Raw genomic sequence first — 12,814 nt, 5'->3', positions numbered from 1 at the left:
GGCATGAAATAAGGGCATGATAAGGTAGTCATGGTGAATTTCAATATTCAGATAGATTGGGAAAACCAGGTCAGTGCTGGATCCCAAGAAAGGACATTTATAGAATGCCTTAAAGATGGCTTTTTAGAACCCACTAGGGGAAAGTTAGTTCTGGATTGGTAATTCTGGAGGCTGCTTAACAAGATAAGAGCCTGTGGTGTTAAAGGAAAGATACTAGTATGGATAGAAGATTTGCTGGCTGGCAGGAGGCAAAGAGCGCATTTTCTGGTTGGGTGCTAGTGACTAGTGGTGTGCTGCAGGGTTTGGTGTTGGCACCACTTCTTTTCACATTATATGTCAATGATTTAGATAATGGAATTGATGGCTTGTGGCCAAGTTTGTGGATGATACAAAGGTAAGAAGTGTTGAGGAAGCAGGGAGTCTGCAGAAGGGCAGAGAATGGGCAAAGGGGCAGATGCAGTATAGTGTAGTGAAGTGTAAAGTCATGCACTCTAGTAGAAGGAATAAAGGCATAGACTACTTTCTAAATGGGTAGAATATTCAAAAATCAGAGGTGCAAAAAGACTTGGGACTTCTCGTGCAGGATTCCATACATTAGCTTGCGGTAAGGAAAGTAAATGCAATTTTTAGCATTCATTTTGAGAGTACTGGAGTATAAAAGCAAGGATGTAATGCTGAGGCTTTATAAGGCATTGGTCCGACCACACTTGGAGTACTGTAAAAAGTTTTGGTCCCTTTATTTCAGAAAAGATGTGCTGGCATTGGACAGGGTCTGGAGGAGATTCACGAGAATTATTCCAGGAATGAAAGGGTTAGTGTATGAGGAGCATTTGATTGGTCTGGGGCTGTACTCACTGGAGTTTAGAAGAGTCGGGGGGCAGGGGGTGGAATCTCATTGAAACCTAACAAATATTGAAAGGCCTAGATATAATGAATGTAGAGAGAATGCTTCTGCAGCCTCAGAATAGAAGGACGTCAAGATGCCTGTTTAAAACAGTGATGAGGAGGACTTTCCTCAGACAGAATGTGCTGAATCTGTGGAATTCATTGCCACGAATGTCTGTGGAGGCCAAGTCATTAGGTATATTGAAAGCAGAGGTTGATAGGTTCTTCATTAATCAGGGCATCAAAGATTATGGGAAGAAGGCAGGAGAATGGGGTTGAGAGGGATAAGACACAAACAATCTCCCAAATGTAATAGTGGCTGAAGGAACTAGGGTAAAGGATGAACTGAAGGAAATTTATATTAGGCAAGAAACGGTGTTGGATAGACTGTTGAGTCTGAAGGCTGATAAGTCCCCGGGACCTGATGGTCTGCATCCCAGGGTACTTAAAGAGGTGGCTCTAGAAATCGTGGACGCATTGGTAATCATTTTCCAATGTTCTATAGATTCAGGAACAGTTCCTGCTGATTGGAGGGTGGCTAATGTTGTCCCACTTTTCAAGAAAGGAGGGAGAGAGAAAACAGGGAATTATAGACCGGTTAGCCTGACGTCAGTGGTGGGAAAGATGCTGGAGTCAATTATAAAAGAGGAAATTACGACACATTTGGATAGCAGTAGAAGGATCAGTCCGAGTCAGCATGGATTTATGAAGGGAAAATCATGCTTGACTAATCTTCTGGAGTTTTTTGAGGATGTAACTATGAAAATGGACAAGGGAGAGCCAGTGGATGTAGTGTACCTGGACTTCCAGAAAGCTTTTGATAAAGTCCCACATAGGAGATTAGTGGGCAAAATTAGGGCACATGGTATTGGGGGCAGAGTACTGACATGGATTGAAAATTGGCTGGCTGACAGGAAACAAAGAGTAGTGATTAACGGGTCCCTTTCGGAATGGCAGGCAGTGACTAGTGGGGTACCGCAAGGTTCGGTACTGGGACTGCAGCTGTTTACAATATGCATTAATGATTTAGATGAAGGGATTAAAAGTAACATTAGCAAATTTGCTGATGACACAAAGCTGGGTGGCAGTGTGAAATGTCAGGAGGATGTTATGAGAATGCAGGGTGACTTGGACAGGTTGGGTGAGTGGGCAAATGTATGGCAGATGCAGTTTAATGTGGATAAATGTGAGGTTATCCATTTTGGTGGCAAGAACAGGAAGGCAGATTACTATCTAAATGGAGTCAAGTTAGGAAAAGGGGAAGTACAACGAGATCTAGGTGTTCTTGTACATCAGTCAATGAAAGCAAGCATGCAGGTACAGCAGGCAGTGAAGAAAGCTAATGGCATGCTGGCTTTTATAACAAGAGGACTTGAGTATAGGAGTAAAGAGGTCCTTCTGCAGCTGTACAGGGCCCTGGTGAGACCACACCTGGAGTATTGTGTGCAGTTTTGGTCTCCAAATTTGAGGAAGGACATTCTTGCTATTGAGGGAGTGCAGTGTAGGTTCACAAGGTTAATTCCCGGAATGGCGGGACTGTCATATGTTGAAAGATTGGAGCGACTGGGCTTGTATACACTGGAATTTAGAAGGATGAGAGGGGATCTGATTGAAACATATAAGATTATTAAGGGATTGGACATGCCGGAGGCAGGAAGCATGTTCCCGCTGATGGGTGAGTCCAGAATTAGAGGCCACAGTTTAAGAATAAGGGGTAGGCCATTTGAAACAGATGCGGAAAAACTTTTTCACCCAGAGAGTGGTGGATATGTGGAATGCTCTGCCCCAGAAGGCAGTGGAGGCCAAGTCTCTGGATGCATTCAAGAGAGAGTTAAATAGAGCTCTTATAGATAGCGGGGTGAAGGGATATGGGGAGAGGGCAGGAACGGGGTACTGATTGTGTATGATCAGCCATGATCACAGTGAATGGTGGTGCTGGCTAGAAGGGCCGAATGGCCTACTCCTGCCCCTACTGTCTATTGTCTATAAATCAGCCATGATGGAATGCTGAAGCAGACATGATGGACTGAATGGCCTAATTCTGCTCCCATGTCTTATGATCTAAGCATTCAGGATGAAATTTAAAGCAAAATGGTTTAAAGAATTGACCAATGCACTCCTAGGGTGAGATTTTCATGCTAGACCTTGCGCTCCAATGAACTCTTTTAATGGCAAAGGGGGAGGATACTCTCATGAAGATTTGGTTCTGCAAACCTGCCGATTCACTTTCTGAACCACCCTTTCCCTTTTGTGAGCTTTTCTGTTTGAAAAGCCTCACCCTTGTACGCCTCATCACCATAGAAACAAGTCACTTTTCTCTTCCGCATGTTCAGCTTCCCAAAGGGATTATATAGAGGCAAGTTTTTGTAGTAGGAAACAGTTTTATATCTATCTTACCTTTTATGTCACTCCATATTCTGAAGTAGAATAAAAGACAAATTTTCTTCATGGAATAAAAAGTTGTTTGTGTTTTATTAGTAGGGTTGGATGGTGAGGAGTTAACTGAAAAATTGTTTGCACAGATTTGTATGTGATCTACCTCATTTTATAATCAAATGTTTTATTCAGGTTGCTGGGCTCTACAGTAATGCAGGACACTTTAGTCTTGCTTCCAAATCTATTGAACATTCAAACGGTCAGAATCCACTTTCCCTGGGCCCTTGCTCAAATGATCTGTCGGAAATATAAACAAGCCCAGACAAGTGTATCGTTAGGTGTATTTTAAGCTGTGTGGAAATTTGTAATGAACATCAAGAATTTTCTGGTAAATGTTTTGCAGAACTGGTGTAAGTAATTGAGGAAAATCCATTGTAAAGTTCACAACTCCAATGGTTTAAGGGAAGCAGCTGTTCCTGAACCTGGCGATGTGGGCCATCAAATTTCCAGCATCTGCAGAATGTCTTGTGTTCATCACACTTCTGTACCTCCTGTCCAATAGTAGCTGTGAAAAAGAAATGGCATGGCCGAAATGATGGGGATCTTTGATGGTAGATATTGCCTTCCTAAGGCACCGCTGTATGTTAATGCTACCAATAGTGGGGAGAGATGTGCCCCAGCTGTATTGAGCTGAGTCCACTACTCTCTGCAGTTTCTTATGTTCCTGGCCATACAAATTGCCATACCATGTTACAGCCAGTCAGGATACCTTCAACATTACATCTGTACAAGCTTGTAGTAAGGTGGCGGCGCTTCTACGGAGGCAGCCAAAGGTGTTAATTGTTTTTTTATAAACGTATTTGTTATGATTGCAAGAGACTGCTGGACATTTTGATAACTTAATGCACTGCAGGTCTACCCCCATCAGTGAGTTGCTCATTGGCCGGGAATCTGCAGGAGTTGTACGTAGTGCGGACCGTGCTGCTGCCTGAGAGGCATCGGTGCACAAAGCCAGCGCGCGGTCTGGCAGTAAGTGGTTGTCTTGTGATCGCAAGGCCCTGTTCGGTCACTGGTAATGCGGAATGACGCCCTGTTTTATTGGCGAACGGTGGGAGGAGCTGCACGGCCACGGTTGTAGGGAGGACTGGGTCAGCAGTTTGCAGCCGCTCAGGGGAGATGCGTCAGAGTCGGTGCGCCCCACAGGCGTGCCAGAGGTGGCGTGGTGTGGGGTCGATGCTGCTCCACCCCCCCCCACCGCATTCGCTCAGTAGAAGTCAAAATGTATTGTGCTTGATTGCAGACTGCTGCAACATTCATGCATTCAGAGACTTTTGCTATATATCTTTTGTGTCTTATATGTGCTTAGTGCTGTGAATAACTGTTGGTACTGTGTTTTGCTCCTTGACCCCGGAGTAACGTTGTTTTGTTTGGCTGTATTAATTGGTATTTGTGTATAGTAGAATGACAATTAAGCTTAAACTTTAATTTAAAGTGTTCAATGACAAGCTGAACTTCTTTAATCTCCAAAGAAAATAAAAGACTGGTGTTCTTTCTTTATGATTGCTTCTAAGTACTGGACCCAGGACAGATAATCGGGTATGTTAATGCCCAGGAATGCAAAGCTCCATTATTAATATATCATCATAATACAAGATATTTGCAATCATATTATAGAGACAATTATGTAAAAGTAACAGTTCTATTAACAGTGCAGCACTATAGCACAGCTAGCTGAGACACTATCTCCAAACGCTAGAGACCCCGGTTCAATCATGTCTCTGGGTGGGGTTTGCAAATTTTCCCTGTGTATATTGGAAGGTTAATAGGCCACTGTAAATTGCCCCTAATGTGTAGGTGAGTGTGGAATCTAGAAGAAGTTCATGGCAATGTGGGGAGGATAAATGGAATTTATATGGGGATTAATGAGTGGTTGATGATTGTTGCCCATTTGGTGGGCCAAGGGCCTGTTTCAATGCTGTATCTTTCAATGGCTGTAGGATGTGGGGCTGTACGTGCATGAAACTTACCCAGAGAAGTGATTCATTTGAAGTGCTAGTGCCGGCTTAGATGCTTAAGAGATATTAATGACAGCTCGTGAATATAGTTATACATAATACTTGTGAAGAGCTTTTTTTTAAGGGGAAAGGTTTGACTTTTGCGACATTACTCTAGCCGCTGCTGTTGTTTGAACACTGACTCTCTTCAGTAGAGGACGTTTGCTTCCCATGAGGCAACGCCAGAGAACCTTCCAACCCTACAGCTGTGACCAGTCCTAGTAGGGGTGACTGGACTGAATGCTGTGGGCAGGGCACAGAGTAGATTTAAGCATGTTTCACAAGAGTGAGCAGGGTGGAGGAACGCCTATTCTGCACTGTTGCATTTTTACTGATATTCTATATGGGTTTATTGACTTGTATGAGCGAGGACGGATGTCAAGCCACAGCAAGCCGTGGGTGGGAGTCGGGGTGGGGGGTGGTGGTGAGCATCGGGACTCAGTATGTGATTATGATCTTATGCACGCTTACCGTGTCTGACTGTTGGTCATGTGCCTTTGCACCTTGACCCCGGAGTAACACAGTCTTGTTTGCCTATATTCATGAGTAGGCATGTAGGGTTAAATGACAATTAAACTTGAATTTAATTTTATGGACCTCCCAAAAGCTTATGTTCACTTATGTGCAGAGGACGAGAAAACTCCAGTTCAAATAGTCAAGCAAAACAATAACTGAAAAAGGAATAAAAGGAATGAAATACAACTTCAGTTCTACTGGCCACATGCCACATTGATGAATTTATAATATTAGTACTATACAGCAACAATGGGGCTATTCAGCCCATAGAACCTATGCTAGCTCTTTAAATGAATCCCTATGCCCGCACTGTTTACATGTAACCCAGCAAAAAAACTTCATTCCAAGCACTTGCCAAATTCCCTTCAGTTGCTATGCAATATGTTTCCACTCTTTAAGACAATACATAAAGGTCACAGAAAAATGATTCCTCTTCATAGTGCTATTGAAAATTATTTTGTTAAAGAGAGTAGCTCAGAACATTAAATGCAACCTAACTATATTCTTCTCAATTCTCTTCATTTTGGAGCCTTGACTGAAAAATTGTGCATGACATCTTAAGAAAGATGAGAAAAGGGAACCAGGGAATTAGAAACCAACATCCTGCAGGATATTAACAGAGTCTGTAATTAAAGGTAAACTAATTGGACAACCTAATATTTTTCCAGCTAATTGAGATTGCTGAAATATTCAATGGGACAATGATTCAGTGGTTCATTTTAATATCAAAAGAGTACATACAATATAAAACCTGAAATCCTTAATCTTCAACCCCACCACCCATCATGGAAGCAATAGCAAAGCCCCCAGAGACCATGATTGAGAGTCCATCAAAAACTACTGTCTATCCCAACACTTTGACAGAGTCTCTCTCTCTCTCCCCCCACTCTCTCTCCCCCTCTCTCTCCCCACTCTCTCTCCCCCTCTCTCTCCCCCCCCTCTCCCCACTCTCGCTCCCCACTCTCTCTCCCCACTCTCTCTCCCCACTCTCTCTCCCCCTCTCTCCCCCTCTCTCCCCTCCTCTCTCCCCCCCTCCCCCTCTCTCTCCCACTCTCTCTCCCCTCCTCTCTCTCCCCCCCCCTCTCTCCCCCCCTCTCTCCCCCTCCCTCACACACACACACCTCCTACCACAGCGACAGGAGAGTTCAACAGCTTGCTGTTTCGATGTGACAATCTACCACATCGCTTGTCCGAGTTCCCCCAACTCGAGGACCAGCAGACTCTCACTCACCGTCGAGAAAGACATGGCTTGAGCGCAGAGGCATTCGACAGCGGCATTCACCGCCTGTCTGCTGTCTCGATATTTCAGTCTTCTGGGGGTCATCCACAGGACCACTCCCCAAATTCACACATCTTCCAGCCGGCATCTATAGATGCCAAAACACCGGGCCACTCGGCAAGTGCCGAGAGCAGGAACCCACTGCCCATGAAGAACCATAGTCTGAGTTACAGCTCAAGATAACAGACTCTGACCAGACTCCAGTCACCTTGTGGGGGGGGGAGAAAAAGAAAAGAGAAGAAATAAACCGATTCGCAGACAAACTGGAAGAAGTCGCCCCCAGATCCACAAAATACTCTTTAGCTCCTCCCACGCCCATATATTTGTAAACATTAAATTATTATTGTTGAAACGGAATTATTATTATTGTTGAAAATAATAAGTAGGGAACAAGAGAACTTGAATGGGTATTTTTTGTGTGACTCTGTAAAACACACACGAGATAGTGTGAACTTTAAGCTTGCGGTGTTTAAAAAAAAAAGCATTGATGTGTTCAGGAAACTGGCAGGCTTTCAAACTGGCAAGATTAGCGGTGTTCTGCAAGTGTTTTTTGTTGGTTCCTCAATTAGTTAGGTAATAGGATAGGAAACCATTGTCCACGATCTGGATGAATGAAGTGTAGGCTGTAAGCAGAGGAGATGGGAACCTGAAGTCACGAGGAGAGATTAAGCAAGAAAGCAGAACTATGACAAATGGATTCTGGTAAATACAGATATGATATCATCCACTTGGCATGTTAAAAAGTAAAGATTAGAATTACGGATTAATGCTAGCAAGAGGGGACCATTCAGTCCATCAATGCAATGCTGACCCCATCAGAGCAATGCTATCGGCCACACTTGCCCCTCCATTTTCCCTTGTAGCCTTGTAGCTGATTCCCTCTCGCACTACCATTAACTTCACCTTCTGATTCTTTTGCCACTTGCCTATTCTAAGAAGGAATTTACAATATCCCATTCAGCGACCGTCCTGAACATTTTTGGGGCGTGGGAAGAAACCCGCGCGGTCACAGGGAGAACATGCAAACTCCACACAGACGGCACTGGAGGTCAAGGTCGAACCCACATCTCGGAGCTGTGAAACAGCTACACCACCCACACCACCAGATTAACCAGTGTTCCACCTCAAAGGGCAATCAAAGGCTTAGGGGCTTATAAAATGAGTATAATATAGTTCTGAATGAAAATGGATGTCTGAATTTTAATCAAGTGGGTACATTAATGAATGTTGACTTTTGCGCTGAGTTCACTCTAAACTTTCATCACGGACCTTAAAAATGTTTGGTTTCTCTCCAGAAAGCAAAGAGTTGAACACCACAAGTGAAGCTGAACGCAAAACCCTGCATTTCTATCAGGCCTGCATGAATGAGCAGAAGATTGAGGAGTTGCAGGAAAAGCCTCTACTTGACGTCATTAACAAAGTGAGTACCGGGAGCTGGAGAATGCGTCTGTCACTGCATGAACCTCCTTACTCCAGTATTGTCCCTAATGATTTTCAGCAGGTGATCGGTCTGAGTCTGGAATCAGGATATTGTTTTTACTGCGAACACAAGTAAATCAGCAGATGCTGGAAATCCAAAGCAACACACAAAAACTGCTGGAGGAACTCAGCAGGTCGGGCAGCATCTATGGAAAAGAGTGAACAGTCATACTTTTTGGGCCGAGACCCTTCATCAGGACTAGAAAGAAAGAGAAGTCAGAGTAAGAATGTAGGAGGAGGGGGAGGAGGAAAGGGAAAGGGGAGGAAGGGTGATGGACAGGTAAGGTGATATGGTGGGAGAGAAAGAGAAACAGGAATGGTGAAAGAGAGGGAGCAGTTACCAGAAGTTTGAGAAATCAATCTCCGTCTGGGTATTTTCCAACCTGATGGTATGAAGATTGATCTCACAAACTTCCAGCGATTGCCCCCCCCCCCCCCACCTCCATCACTATTCCCTATTTCTTTTCCCTTTCTCTTCTTATCTCCTTATCTGCCCATCACCTCCCTCTGGTGCTCCTCTCCCTTCCCTTTCTTCCATGATTTTCTGTCCTCTCCAATTAGAATCCCCCTTCTCCAGCCCTTTATCTCTTTCATCAGTCAACTTTCCAGCTCTTTACTTCAGCCCCACCCCCTTTGCTGGTTTCACTTATCACCTTGTACTTCTTCCTCCCCTCCCCCACATTCTTACTCTGACCTCTCCTCTTCCTTTCCTGACCTAGCGAAGGGTCAGCCTGAAATGTCGACTGTTTGCTCTTTTCCATGGATGCTGCCTGGACTGCTGAGTTCCTCCAGCATTTCATGTGCGTGTTGCTACTGTTTTTCTGGATCCTGTAACGGTACAATTCAGGTGTAATTATAATCTGTTCATAACAACATAAGAACACAAGAAAATAGAAGCAGGAGTAAGCTACCTAGCCTCTCAAGCTCCCCTGCCACGCAGTACGATCTTGGCCACTTTACCCCAGGCCTCAATTCTTCTTCTGTGCCAGTTTTCTATTGTCCTCATTTCCTCAATCTTCAACCTCCTCTCTGAATACCTCACCTGACCTGGGATTAGCAATGATTGCCTGAGCACCTATCTCCTTAGCTTCTTCCATGCTGTTATCTTAACCTAGATTGCTTTTTAATCTCTCTCTACCTCTGCTCAGTCTGGGGAGGGTTTTGTTAGCTGACCTGACAGAGGATGTGTGCAGGATCCTTGTGGGAAAGTCATTAAAAGGGGATCCAATTCAGTGCCGTGAAGAGTAAGCTAGGGCGACAGAAATCAGGTGCATTTAAACCGAGACCACACTGATTATTTCACATTCTGTGGGGTTTTGTTTCTCTACCACAGATGATATTACTCTTCAAATGCTGCACAGCCCTTGAATGAGTCCCAATCCCATTCTGATATGTCTATCCATGGCCTCCTCTACTGTCAAGATTAAGCCACACTCAGGTTGAAGGAACAACACCTTATATTCCATCTGGGTAGCCTCCAACCTGATGGCATGAACATTGACTTCTCTAACTTCCATTAATACCCCTCTTCCCCTTCTTACCCCATCCCTGATTTATTTATTCCCCCCCCTCCTGTTTTTTCTCTCTCTGCCCATCACTCTGCCTGTTCTCCATCTCCCTCTGGTGCTCCCCTCCCCCTTTCTTTCTCCCTAGGTCTCCCATCCCATGATCCTCTCCCATGTCCTTATCCCTTTTGCCAATCACCTTTCCAGCTCTTAGCATCACCCCCGCATCTTCTCCTATCATTTCAGATTTCTCCGTTCCTACTTTCAAATCTCTTACTATCTTTTCTTTCAGTTAGTCCTGACGAAGGGTCTCGGCCCGAAACGTCGACAGTGCTTCTCCCTATAGATGCTGACTGGCCTGCTGCGTTCCACCAGCATTTTGTGTGTGTTGCTTGAATTTCCAGCATCTGCAGATTTCCTCGTGTTTGCGTCTTTGAATGAGTTGTTTTCTTGTGCCAAGTTTTGTGGGAGTTCTGTCAGTGTACAGAGCTGTCCTCTGCTGTTTAGTACACAAAGAACAGTTAATAAACTGAGATTCCAACAACAGTTTGCATTTGTATCGAATCTGTGATTATTTGTCATGCTACTCTCTGCTTGAATCTGCCCAGTCCTTTTTCGGTTGGTATCATGGCACTGAAAGATTCACCTGCCCTCCTGTATGACTGTGACTGTGTAAATTATCACACAGCTTATATCTCAACCTATCTCCAGGCATTGACATGAATGATGCTCCAACACCTCTCCATCATTATCCTGATGGTTCAGACGACCTTTGCCTGGTTCCTGTTACAGCTGAGGAGTTGCCAGCAATGGTTTCCTTCCTCATTCCTACAATATTGCTTCTGATCCTTGAGAATCCTAGGCCCTTCTCATTTACATGCTGTCCCTCGGTTATACCATCTACAGGTGATGAAGCAGGCTTGAGTGGCCTGGAAGCCTACTGTCATGCCTCTGGTGTTCTTAACTCCCTTAATATCCAAAGACTTAGATCTCTGTCATGACAACCAACCTCCTTTCCATGGTCTCTATCTACACTTCTCACTGCCTTGGGAAAACATAATCAAAGACTCTTGCCACCCCAGGTATTCTCTCTCTTTTCCCCGCCTATCAGGAAGAAGATACAAAAGCCTGAAAACACAAATCACCACACTCTGGTAAAACTTGTATCCCAAAGTTTTAAGACTATTGAACAGACATCTTGTGCAATAAGTTGGACTCTTGACCTCACAATCTACCTTGTTGTGGCCTTGCACCTTATTGTCCATCTGCACTGTAACCATAATGCTTTATTCTGTGTTCTTTTACTGTTCTTATTCTATCTAAATGTACTGTGGTGTGAAATAATCTATATGGATGGCTAGTAAGCCAGTTTTCTTCATTATATCTTGGTACATCTGACAATAATAAACCAATGTATATATTCAACAACGGATCTATTACAGCCCTCCTGGGAAGATAGTTCGAAAGATTTGCTGGTGTGAAGTAATTTTTTCTGCCATGCTCATCGTGAGTGGCCAGGTCTTTATCTTGAGACTGTGGTGCCTAGTTCCAGACTGCCCTGCCCTGGGAGCATTCCTACATCTACCATGTCCAAGCTCTGGTAGAGATCTGTACGTTACAGTGAAGTGTTGACAAAATACTGCGGCTTAGATGTTTGGCTTCTAAAATGGAAGTACTCCACAGCATTCAAGGGCAGGAGAAAGATTCTTGGAACTCAGAGTTGTGGGAGGTGGAGGATGTCGAACAGAGTGGAAGGCGGTAAAGCACAAATGGAATTTAATATAAGATTGAGAGTTTTGGAACTGAGAATTTGAAGCTCATCCAACACAAAAAGTGTGTCGTCAGGACTATCCAATTACATTGATTACTAAACAGCAACTTGCAGTTAGACGCTTCCTTTAAAGCAGAAAAATTTGATCAATTGGCAAACAGATAAATGCAATGTAAACACAAAGTACACTGCAGATGCTGTGGTCAAATCAACACGTACAAACAAGCTGGAGGAACTCAGCAGGTCGGGCAGCATCCGTGGAAACGAGCAGTCAACGTTTCAGGTCGAGACACTTCATCAGGACTGAAGAGGGAGGGGGCAGGGGTCCTATAAAGAAGGTGGGGGAGGGTGGGAAGGAGAAGGCTGGTAGGTGCCAGGTGAAAAACTAGTAAGGGGAAAGATCAAGGGGTGGGGGAGGGGAAGCAGGGAAGGGATAGGCAAGAGAGGTGAAGGAGGAATGTAAGGGGAAAACACTATGGGTAGTAGAAGGAGGCAGAATCATGAGAGAGGTGATAGGCAGCTGAAAGAGGAGGCAGAATGAAACTGGGATGGGGGAAGGGAGAGGGAGGGAATTACCGGCAGTTGGAGAATTCGACATTCATACCAAGGGACTGGAGACTACCCAGACGGTATATGAGGTGTTGCTCCTCCAACCTGACAGGACGGGCAAAATTAGATCCAAGTTTAACTCCTGGGCCGTAGTACCTCAGTAGAAAATTATTGGGCATCCCATTCCTACTGATAGTCCAAAGAACCTTGTCAGCAAGTTTAGGACTTGATATGATACCCCCATAGCTGAATGGTCACAAGCAAGAGGATTATCAAACATACTGAAGCTATAATTGGAAAGGTGATTAACAAGGTTGGTGTATAAAAGGATTCAAGTAAATGGGGGGGAGGTGGAATTTGTCTCTAATGGTGGATGGACATGTCTCACAGCAGCACAGGC

General features: G+C 44.4%; 1 protein-coding gene across 9 annotated transcripts in view; it reads left to right on the top strand.

Annotated features, from left to right (window-relative positions):
- Positions 1-12,814, top strand: part of LOC140718236 (endothelin-converting enzyme 1-like) — a 319,941-nt gene that overhangs the window by 242,696 nt on the left and 64,431 nt on the right. For all 9 annotated transcript variants that reach the window (XM_073031724.1, XM_073031725.1, XM_073031727.1 and 6 more), the window contains one exon: positions 8,406-8,530. In XM_073031724.1, coding sequence (XP_072887825.1) covers positions 8,406-8,530 — 125 coding nt within the window. The remainder of the gene's footprint in view (positions 1-8,405; positions 8,531-12,814) is intronic.

The sequence above is a fragment of the Hemitrygon akajei genome, chromosome 29 (assembly GCF_048418815.1).
Source record: "Hemitrygon akajei chromosome 29, sHemAka1.3, whole genome shotgun sequence".
Lineage (NCBI taxonomy): Eukaryota > Metazoa > Chordata > Chondrichthyes > Myliobatiformes > Dasyatidae > Hemitrygon > Hemitrygon akajei.
The sequence above is the reverse complement of the archived record's forward strand: the minus strand, read 5'-3'. Positions and strand labels throughout refer to the sequence as shown.